At 30.8% G+C, this 12,491-nt stretch overlaps 1 protein-coding gene across 1 annotated transcript in view; it reads left to right on the top strand.

Annotated features, from left to right (window-relative positions):
- Positions 1–6,015, top strand: part of Manea (mannosidase endo-alpha) — a 33,003-nt gene extending 26,988 nt beyond the window's left edge. Inside the window, 2 exon segments of the mRNA XM_053743426.1 lie at positions 1,133–1,209; positions 1,969–6,015. Coding sequence (XP_053599401.1) covers positions 1,133–1,209; positions 1,969–2,620 — 729 coding nt within the window. The 3' untranslated portion in view covers positions 2,621–6,015.
- Positions 6,016–12,491: the final 6,476 nt, after the last annotated feature.

Genomic DNA, 12,491 nt, shown 5'->3' with positions numbered 1-12,491 from the left:
AATCAGTACAACCACTCTGAAAAGCAGCATGAAGTTTCCTCAAAAGAATGAGAATAGTAGGAATGGAACTGCCATATTACCCAGCTATCCCATTCCTTGGTATTTATTTATCCTAAAGAACTAGAATCAGCATATTATATTGATATAGGCATATCAGTATTTATAGTAGCACAATTCACAATAACCAAGTTGTGGAACCAGACCACAATGGTAGCATTTGCTGGTAAATGAATGGAACTGGAGAATATCATGCCAAGTGAAATAAGCCAGTCGTAGAAAGTTAAAGGTCAAATGTTTTCTCTAATATGTAGAAACTAGACAAACTAAGGAAAAAATAGAAGGAGATTAACAAAGTAGAGAAGGGATGGGGGTTGGAAGAAGGGAGGAACTGTGAAGTAAGATTGGTGAAATTATGCTACATATGTATACAAGTATACCACAGTGAACTTCACTTTTGTGTATATCTATCAAACACAAATTTTAAAAAAATACAAAGAAATAGAAGGCAGACCAAAGAGTAGAGGAATGGGAACAGGAGGAAAGAGTAGGAGATGGAAGAGGAAGTGCTGGGGACTATGTAGAAATAATTATGTTCCCCATTTTTACATATAATGCACTCAGAAGACCATTTAAAACATATTTCTAAATATAGAGTATGTCCCTATGTATTTCATGTACAATATGTCTATAAGATATTTTTATGATATGTATTTTTATAAGATATCTTAATAAAGTATTGCACAGTGTTTGACATGTGTTTAATAAGGTATTTGTACAGTGAATTCAGTTCTGAATTCAGACTACATTTATTGACCTACTACAAACTCAGTGACTGTGGGCAAGTTACTGAACCTGTCTTAACTTTTAATTGCTTCATTTAGAAAATGGAGACAGTAACGACTTTATGGAATTACAAAGATTAGTTGAGGTAATAAATATAGTGTTTCACATATTGATTAGCAGAGGAAACCTTACTACTAAAAATTCTCTGGTAACTTTTAAGTCAGAAAATAGTAATCTTGAAATAAGGTTTTTGAATCAGTCACTTTTTAAAATATATGGAATATACTTCATTTTTATTTTTACCTCATAGGTAATTTTTTATCTAATTGATTTTATTTTTTTCTTCTAGGTTACTTTTCATATAGAACCATATAGTAATCGAGATGATAAAAACATGTACAAAAATGTCAAGTACATTATAGACAAGTAAGTTTCTTCAATGTATATAATTACTGTTTTATTGCCCTGTGATAGGTGTTATAAGAAAGGCACATTTAAACTATACTTGAGAGATCTGAATGGTTTATGAACTGATATTTTTAGTAAAATTAATTCAGACTGTATTTACAATAAATGTCCTAAACTTTTTGAAGAACATTTCTGACATTTTTTAAAAGTCACTTTTGCATGAATAAAGAGTACTGATTTTATTGTTTTACATTTATAAGATGATTTCTATCATATGGATTTTTAAGTTGATAGTTTAAAAATTTTAGAAATATAGTTTCATCTTTTAAAAAGGTTTAGCTAAAATGATATTACTTATAGCAATGCACTCACCTATTTTTTTATTACTACAGTTTCATTTTTTAAAGGATTTTACTGATAGTAATCATTGGCAGATTCCATACTCTTAAAAAAGAAACTTGTTAACAACAAAGGGACATTTATTATAGGTATTAAAGAAACAGTTTATGATTTGTGCTTTTTATGGTATTTTCACCATTTGTAAACCTCAGTGTACTTAATATATTGTTTAGTAATATCTTGTTTGATAATATGTCCAGTATTTTATAATGTGTAAAAATAAAAATGCATTTTCTGTTTTTATGACTGCCTCTGTGAAGAAAAAAATGGTGTACTTAAATTATATTGATTACTTTCATTTACAATACATGAACAGTTTTTTCTATGTCAAATAAGTTGTGAATATTAATTTTTCTTTTAAATATGTTTGTATTCTAGATATGGAAATCATCCAGCCTTTTACAGGTATAAGACAAAGACTGGAAATGCCCTTCCTATGTTTTATGTCTATGATTCTTATATCACAAAGCCTGAAAAATGGGCCAATCTGTTAACCACCTCAGGGTCTCAGAGTGTTCGCAATTCTCCTTATGATGGATTATTTATTGCCCTTCTAGTAGAAGAAAAACATAAATATGATATTCTTAAAAGTGGCTTTGATGGAATTTACACATATTTTGCCACAAATGGCTTTACTTATGGTTCATCACATCAGAATTGGGCTAGCCTAAAATACTTTTGTGATAAATACAACTTAATATTTATCCCAAGTGTGGGCCCAGGATACATAGATACCAGCATCCGTCCCTGGAACTCTCAAAATACTCGGAACAGAATCAATGGAAAGTATTATGAAGTTGCACTAAGTGCTGCTCTTCAGACACACCCCAGTTTAATTTCTATCACCTCTTTTAATGAGTGGCATGAAGGAACTCAAATTGAAAAAGCTGTTCCCAAAAGAACCAGTAATACAGTGTACCTGGATTATCGGCCTCATAAACCAAGTCTTTATCTAGAACTAACTCGCAAGTGGTCTGAAAAATACAGTAAGGAAAGAACAACTTACACATTAGATCACCAGCTGCATTGATTAAGGTTTAATAATTATAAGAAGCACCTCATTTCAGTAAATGACTTTAGTTTTCAGATGTGGAAAAAACTGTCAAAATCAATATGCATTATTGCTGTTATCTTTTATAATTTTTACCATTTTAAAGGAGTATTATTGCCGCTTATTACAATACTGCACTCAGAAATTATGTAACAAATTGCATAAATAACATTCCTATGGCATTATTACATGTCCGCTTAAACTGAAATTCTAATTTGATGGCTTTTTTTTTTTTTTTACATTGGATAAATGTTTATGTTACAGAAATCTGTTATGACATGGTAAAGTCCTGCTTGCATCTTGGGTATTCAGTATGTCTAAAGAAGAAACACACACCAAAAAGATAGTGTGTTTCATTTCTAATTTTGGTTCATGATTCAGTCAACTTATTGTATTAATATTCAGGCTCTGGACAACTGTCCCATAGTGATGAAATGTTTTAGAATAATATAATCACTCTTCCTCACAATTTTGGTGTGAACTTATAATTGCTTTAAATAATAATCTTTTTTAAAGTTAGATATCTAAAGCCTTACTCTGAACCATAGTGTGTTTGGAAGATTTCTTTTCCACAGCACAATCTGTATCAGCATTTGTAGATCTCCAGTTATTTACAGGTTGACAGATGTTTTGCATCTTTAGTGTTTCTGCTTTTACTACCCTACATTCCAGATGTTAGAAACTATGGAAAATACTTTTAAAAAGTTATTTATTAGGAAAACAGTCCTTTCACAATTGTCGTCAAGATATAATGCCCCAAGTATTATTTTTAGGATTCTTTGCCAATCTTTAGTTGCTGTTTTATTATTTATGTCTTAAAATTTTGTGTAAAGACCAACTATTAATTAGAGAGCAAAAAGTTAATACTATCATTGGATTGTGTTTTTAGTATTTTAAATTATTTTTTACCAAAGATAATAGAATCTAGCAGCACTCTACCATTAAGCTATAACCCTACCCCCACCCAGTCCCTTTTCCTTTCTTTTATTGAGACAGGGTCTAAGTTGTGATCCTCTTGCCTCAGTCTTAGAATCTCTGGAATTACAGGTATTTATCACTTCATATATAAAAGATGGAAACCAAAATTATTTCATATTTAAGACTTTGAATTCTTCTACATACTGATATCTCTAATTAAAAATGTTATTTTACAATATCTGTCTTATGGTATCTGTCAGTTTACCATACTTATGATCAGTAAGTGTCAGATTGTAACAAATTGATCACAGTGTGCTGTGTGCTAACAAGTGATCTTTTTAAAAACAAAAGAATAATACAATGCACTCTATTGTTGTAGTTACTATTTGTAACTCATACAGTAAAAATCTAATATATATCCTTTTATATAAATGCTATTTGTTATATATTTAATTCTACTAAGAAGCAGTGGGGAAATGCCAACAAATAATGCATATGAATCTTCTGAGTATAACAACATTCAGAAACAAATCATTACTGGAATTTATAATAATGTAACCCATCAAATGAAAAAAATATTTTAAGCAATGATTGTGAAGTAAAATTTCATAGTTTTGAGAAGACACATCATTAATGTTAAATTTACTTATAACTTAAGAGTTATTTCCCAGAGAATAATCAGGCCATAGAAAATTAGATTCTCTGGGGAAATTATAATGATATTTTGATACAACCAACATCTTCAGAGGGATAATCATACCAATGTAACCTGTTGATTTTTTCCCTCATATCCAGTTAACCACTATTTAGTATTATAAAAGTAAGTTTTATCATACCTAATAATCTTTTATAACATATCATATTAAGGATTTTTTTGAGAACTATCTGCTACAGGGAAATTTCTCCATTTCTTATGTCTTTGAAGCCTCCATAACAAAAACATTGAACTTTATGAAATAGTCGACATTACGGGACTGTCTATGAAAATATGATCAACAAACTCCCAATAGGGATAACACCACTTTTACTACCTTGTTCCCACTGCAGACATAGATAATTCATACTTTATCTCTGCTTTGTTGTGATTCCCCAACACCTTCCTCCAACCAGAAAGTAGCAGTCAGATTTCACAGTAAAATTAAACAGATTCTGTCTTCATTGTGAAAAATTATTCTCAATGCCAAAAACTGTTGAAGTATCTTTTCATAATGGCTTATTAGTTTATAATTATCTGAATATTCCTGTGTATCCTTGGGTTTCACATCTGCAGGTTTAACCAGCTGCTGATAAAAAATATTCAGGGGGAAAATGTTACATCTATAGTAAACATAATTTTTTCTTGTTATTATTCCCTAAATAATATAATCTACCAATTATTGACTTACTATTTACATTGTATTATATATTATAAATAATATAGAAATGATTTAAAATATACAGGAGGAAGTGTGTAGGTTGTATGCAAATACTATATACCTTTTTATAATAGGGACTCTAGCATTTACAGATTTGTTATCCACTGGGGGTCCTGCAGTGAATCCCACATGCATACCAAGGGATGACTATCAGAAATTATTTCTAATAATTTTGTTAGTTCTTAAGGAGGAATGCTTTCATAATCTTCCTCAGGTATTCATTACAGTTGCCTTTACCATTTAACTTTAATAGAATTTAGATTGTAATGATCTCAATAAGCAAAGAATTGATTTATTTTTAAAACTATATGTCTGAATTTTAAAAATGTGTTTGAATTTGATAAACTAAAATAATCTTTAAAAACAAAGTGATATATGCAATATGTGAAACCTAAAGGATTCTTATGTAAGAGATGGTTTTTATGGTTTAATCAGTCTTGTGATTATATAGAAACCAAATCTTTTATTGCCCCTTTTGAGGACTAATGTCAAAAACTGCTGTTATTAATATTTATCTGAGATGTATGTTACTTTTTTTAAGACAGTGTGACTTGAGAAATGACTATTTTGTTAGATAGAATAATTTTCATCTAATAAAAGGATACATGAAAATATTTTGTTGTATATTAAAATATATTCATTTTTCTTTATGAAATATCATTTTTCTTAATAGATGATAGGTGGTATTGTCAGCATTCACATATACACATATGAAGGTTTTTTTCTTTTTAATTTTGGAAGATTTTTTTCTTTTCCCCGCTTCAGGTAAAATCATGTTTTAACTACATTTGTTAGAAAACTGATCTCATAAAACAGCAAAGCAGTAAGTCACCAGAAAACTTACCAGTTCATCACCATGTGCTTTTTCAAAGTGATCAGTTATTCAATTGAGGCATAAAGACTCCTCCAAAACTCTATAATGCCTACAGAAACAGTCCTTAACTATTTATATTGAAATTTTGTAGCAATTTAAATCAGATTGCTTGCTTGATATTTTTTTCAGATAACTTGCTATTGATGAATATAGAAACACTACTTAATATGTTAATATTGTATCTTGCAACTTTGAAAAATTTAAAATTGTTTTTCTAATAGTTCTTTTGTGGAATCTTTGGTGTTTACTATATTTAAGATCATGTCATCTGCAGATAATGACAATTTGACATCTTCCTTTTCAATTTGAATGTCTTTTTGATTTCTCATGTCTGATTGCTCTGGCTGGGATGTCTAGTACTATGTTGAATAAAAGTAGGGGAAGTGGAAAAATCTGAATTACAGTCAAATGCTCTCAGATATAGTATTGAAAATAATATTTTCTTGAAGACTAGCAAAATTTTATTTATTTACATAAATATATACAATTTCAAAATAAAAAATGGACCTAGCCACAGTCAAAAGAGCTTTATGGTATGGAGCATTCCTTTTTAAAAAAACTATGCCAAATTAAATTTTTTACTCCTTTGTTATATAGCTACTTAAAAACTGAATTGTCAGTTTAGTGCAGTGATTTTATCCTTAGGAATTGAGGTACTATTTTGCCCTTATTATTTATAGATATTCATCTTTAGTCAAGTTTAGATAAAAAATAATTGTATATTCCAAATTTGTATTTATTGAATTTGGTTCTTCTATAAAGCTTGTTTTTTTCAATACTAGGAGTGGAACCCAGTGTTTCATGCACACTAGGTGAGCTTTACCACTAATCTATATTTCTGGCCCCTTTTTAAATTTTATATTGAGATGGTAGCTGGGATTACAAGTAGGAGTCACCACAGCTGGCCTATATAGAATACTTTGACCACCCAAATTTATAATATCCACATTCCAGAATATTAAGTCATTAATAGTATAATGGAGCTGGCTACATCTGGGCATGGTGGCACACACATGTCCCAGGTACCTGGGAGGCTATTCAGGAGGACTGCAATTTCTAGGCCAGCCTGGGTAATTTGGTGAGACCATGTCTCAAAATTTTTTTTTATTTTTATTTATTTATTTATTTATTTATTTATTGTATACAAATGGGATAGATGTTGTTTCTCTATTTGTACATAGAGTCAAGGCATACCATTTGTGTAATCATACGTTTACATAGGACAATGATGTTTATTTTTTTTTCCTTCCCCCCCACCCCTCCCACCCCTCTTTTCCCTCTATACAGTCCTTCTTTCCTTCATTCTTACCGCTCTCCTTATCCCTAACCCTAAAACTAACCCTAAACCTAATGCTAACCCCTCCCACCCCCCATTATATGTCCTCATCCGCTTATCAGCGAGATCATTCATCCTTTAGTTTTTTGAGATTGGCTTATCTCACTTAGCATGATATTCTCCAATTTCGACCATTTGCCTACAAATGCCATAATTTTATCATTCTTCATTGCGGAGTAATATTCCATTGTATATATATGCCACAGTTTCTTTATCCATTCATCAACTGAAGGGCATCTAGGTTGGTTCCACAATCTGGCTATGGTGAATTGAGCAGCAATGAACATTGATGTGGCTGTATCTCTGTAGTATGCTGATTTTAAGTCCTTTGGGTATAGGCCAAGGAGTGGGATAGCTGGGTCAAATGGTGTTTCCATTCCAAGCTTTCTGAGGAATCTCCACACTACTTTCCAGAGTGGCTGCACTAATTTGCAACCCCACCAGCAATGTATGAGTGTTCCTTTTCCACCACATCCTCGCCAACACCTATTGTTGCTTGTATTCTTGATAATCGCCATTCTAATTGGGGTGAGATGAAATCTTAGGGTAGTTTTGATTTGCATTTCCCTTATTACTAGGGATGTTGAACATTTTTTCATATATCTGTTGATTACTTGTACATCTTCTGTGAAGTGTCTGTTCATTTCCTTAGCCCATTTGTTGATTGGATTATTTGTATTCTTCGTGTAGAGTTTTTTGAGTTCTTTATAGATTCTGGAAATTAGCGCTCTATCTGAGGTATGGTTCGCAAAGATATTCTCCCACTCCATAGGCTCTCTCTTCACATTTCTGATAGTTTCCTTTGCTGAGAGAAAGCTTTTTAGTTTGAATCTATCCCAGTTGTTGATTCTTGCTTTTATTTCTTGTGCTATGGGAGTCCTGTTAAGGAAGTCTGATCCTAAGCCAACAAGTTGAAGATTTGGACCTACTTTTTCTTCTATAAGATGCAGGGTCTCTGGTCTGATTCCGAGGTCCTTGATCCATTTTGAGTTGAGTTTTGTGTAGGGTGAGAGATAGGGGTTTAATTTCATTCTATTACATATGGTTTTCCAGTTTTTCCAGCACCATTTGTTGAAGAGGCTATCTTTTCTCCATTGCATATTTTTGGAACCTTTGTCTAGTATGAGAAAATTGTATTTATTTGGGTTTGTGTCCATGTTCTCTATTCTGTACCATTAAAAATTTTTTTTAAAATAGTTTTAAATATAACTCAGTGGTAGAGCACTTACTAGCATGTGCAAGGCTATAGGTTCCATGTCAGTACCACAAAAACAAAGTAAATACATACATATGTACATATATATTCACATACATAAAATGGAGCTGTCAAACAACTGCAAATCTGATTGCAAAATTTTTAAAAATTGACTTTGTCATAATATTTAATTAATCTAAATTATTGATAATTACACTCATCTTTTTAAATATCTTACAAAAAATAGTGACAATGATTATATGAACAGTTGTTGAGCCCAAATTCTGCTCTTATATTTCCACATGAGTTTTATGTCTTTGTAGTCAAAGTCGTGATTTAATTCCTAAATAAAATATTCTGTTAATGCAATACAACTTTATTTCATGTTTTTTTTCCTTGATTCATTAGATTTTAGACATTTTTCTTCTAATTAGAATACATGTATTTTGATTCTGCAGAAAGGATTTTAAGTATTTTCCCACCAAATGTAAATATTACAAAATTAATAAAGAATGATTTTTTTTTTTTTTTTTTTGGTACCAGGAATAGAATCCAGGGGTCTAACCACTGAGCCACATCCCCAACCTTTTTAAAAATATTTTATTTAGAGACAGGGTCTTGTTGAGTTGCTTTGGGCCTCTCTCAGTTGCTGAGGCTGGCTTTGAACTCATGATCTTCCTGCCTCAGCTTCCTGAGCCTAAAGAGTGGACTTTGAAGAATATCCAAAGGGTACTTACATGGTTTATTAGACATTTGTAATTAAACCTCCTGGTAGTTAATGCAAGAGACTATATGACTCTTACTGCCAAAGAAGTATGCCTTTCCTATAGAAGGCATGCCTTGCCTAGTCAGTTCATTTTAAAATAAATTTTTCAAATAAGCATCATATTTTATATATAGTTTATATGTATGTAAAATTTTCTAATTATATAATATATAATTTTGTTCTATTTATAACATGTTAGAAAGTATTGCAAAATAGTTTTGAGTATAGAATGAATCCAGCTTATGGCTCACTAATTTGTGACCTCTAGTATAAGGAATGTAAAGTTATTTTATAATAAAGGTCCTCAATATTTTGTTATACTCAGAAGAGAATTTTGTGATTATTTACTTATTGTGATGATTTGGATAAATTCTAAGAATATAATAATAATAGACAATTCCAGAATTCATGAAGGGCATTGTGATAGCTTACCTCAGAGCATAACAGTTTTTTGTTTTTTGTTGGTTTTTTTTTTTTTAATTCAAGGATGGTTTATTCTAGAACTAAAATCAGTTTCATATCTGAAAAATAATGAGTACATTTCACCATATTAGGAGAACAAAACAAATGATCACCTTAGAATAAAAAAAAATCATTTGGTAAAAATCAACAGTGACTCATGATTAAAAGCTCTTAGCAAACTAGAAAAATTTTAATCTAATAAGGAGAGTCTATAATGAACATTATGCATTATAATTAATGGATATAAATAATTTCTTCTAAGATAGTAAATGAGAAAGAAAGCCACTTATCACTCCCATTTACTTTGTGCTTACAGGATTAACCAATGTAATAAGGTAAGAAAAATAAATAAGTAAAAATCTGTAAAACAGAAAGGAAAGAAGAAAGAAGGTCAATACCATGGACATGTAATGATCATGTGTTATGAAAGAAGGATTTCCATTAATATAATTCTGGATACTTTAGATCTGATAATAAATACATGATAGATGGGGGCTGGCAAGGGGAGAGAAGCAGGGAGGATAGGATGTATAGATGGATGGATGGATGGATGAATAGGGAGATGGAAGAGGTTTTACAGATAGAAAGATACATTTGCATGTACACACACATATGCATATGTACATGCCTAGGATGACAAAAAAAAAAAAGTGATAATGAAGGAAGGGCAGTTCTGTATTTTTTTTATTGCCAAGATATTTTATTAACAGCTACTACAAACAGTAAAGTAGCTCAATTAGATTACCAAGTACAAAATCAACATACAAAAATCAGTAGTTTACATATATTCAAGCAATCTTTTGGAAGATTTAATGGAAGAAAAGATTTCATATATAACAGTAAGAAAAATATATATTAGTATGTCAATAAAAATGTGAGATCTGTTAAAAATAAAAAAATACCACTGAAAGAAAAAAATAGCCTTTGTACAAAGAGAAGGACCATATTATTGTGTAAATTAATTTTTGAATTTAACAAAATCTCAATGAAAACAACAATTTTAAGCTATATCACCTGATGCTTAATTAAACAAATAAATATGGAAGTGGGACCAGCACTAAAACACATTAAGGCATTTTTTAAAGCCTAAATAATTTAAAAGTACCATACTGATCTATTAGCAAAACACAATGCCCAGATATAAGTACACTCAGATACATATAGAAATTTAATGTGTAAAGAGGACATCATCTCAAATCACTGGGAAAAAGAAGTAGTCAGTAAATGTTATAGGGATAAGTAAAGTAATATCTCTGCCTTACGCCATCTACCGTGATAAATTCTGTATGTACCAAAGATATTTTTTAAATAACCATTAAATAATAAGAAAACTTGAAAATTATTTTCTTTATAAATCTGGAGTTAGCAAGATCTCACTTTTCATGACTCAAAATTACCAAGTCTTAAATTATCTTACTGGTACTTTTTTTTTTACATAAAAATATTTTTTTTATGGAAAGAAACATTATAAACAAACTTTTTAAAAAAGAAAACCAAGGGAGATATTTATAGCTTATATCACATGTAAAATTGATAAAATTATAACCCTTTTGAAACACAGAAAAAGGAAATAAAATATTTTCTATTAATAAACAAAAAGATAGTTAAATTAACTTATTAAAAAAAGAGAAGTGTAAGTTAAAACTGCAGATAAAAGACCGCTTTATCTCTCTCCATTGGCAAAAAACCAAAGTTACCTAACATACTCTATTGATAGGACTCTGGAGAGGAAACCATTTTCTCGTGCATTCTGACAGTGGTGTGTTAAAATCACCCAGAATTATTGTGTTGTGGCATATTTTCTGGAATTGAGAAGGATTTGTTTGATGTATGTGGATGTACTGTTGTTTGGGGCACAAATATTTATGATCATTATATCTTCCTGATTATGTTCCCCTTAAACAGTATGAAATATCCTTTATCCCATCTGACTAACTTTGATTCCAAGTCCACTTTATCTGATATAAGGATGGAAACTCCTGCTTCTTTACTGAGTCTGTGTGTGTGGTATGTTTTTTTCCCATCCTTTGGTCTTTAGTCCATGAATATCTTCTTCTATGAGATGAGTCTCTTGAAGGCAGCATATTGTTGGGTTTTGCTTTTTAATCCAATCTGCTAGTCTATGTTTTTTGATTGATGAGTTTAGGCCATTAAATTCAGGATTATTATTGAGATATGATTTGTATTCCCAATCATTTTGGCTTATTTTTGGTTTTTAACTTTACTTGGTTTCTTCTTTGATTGGCTTTTCTTTTAGGATAGTTCCTCCCTTTGCTGACCTACATTGTTGTTTTTCATTTCCTCCTTCCTCATGGAATATTTTGCTGCAAATGTTCTGTAGTGCAGGCTTTCTAATTGTAAATTCTTTTAGCTTTTGTTTATCATGGAAAGATTTTATTTTGTCTTCAAATCTGAAGATTAGTTTTGCTGGGTATAAGATTCTTGGTTGGCAGCCATGTTCTTTCAGAGCTTGAAATATGTTGTTTCAGGCCCTTCTAGCTTTTACAGTCTGGGCTGAGAAATGTACTGATATCTGTATTGGTTTCCCCCTATATGTAATCTTATCCTTTTCTCTCACAGTGTTTAAAATTCTATCTTTATTTTGTATGTTAGGCATTTTCATTATAATGTGCCTTGGTGTGAATCTGTTGTAATTTTGTGCATTTGGTGTTCTGTAAGCCTCTTGTAGTTGATTTTCCATTTCATTCTTCAGGTTTGGGAAATTTTCTGATATTATTTCATTGAATAGGTTGTTTATTCCTTTGGTTTGTATCCCTGTGCCTTCCTCAATCCTGATAATTCTTAAATTTGGTCTTTTCATGTAATCCCATAGTTCTTGGAGATTCTGTTCATGATTTCTTACCATCTTCTCTGTTTGTTCAAC

This window comes from Sciurus carolinensis, chromosome 7, assembly GCF_902686445.1.
Source record: "Sciurus carolinensis chromosome 7, mSciCar1.2, whole genome shotgun sequence".
NCBI lineage: Eukaryota > Metazoa > Chordata > Mammalia > Rodentia > Sciuridae > Sciurus > Sciurus carolinensis.
Note: the sequence above shows the minus strand (reverse complement) of the source record. Positions and strands in the feature narration are given on the sequence as shown.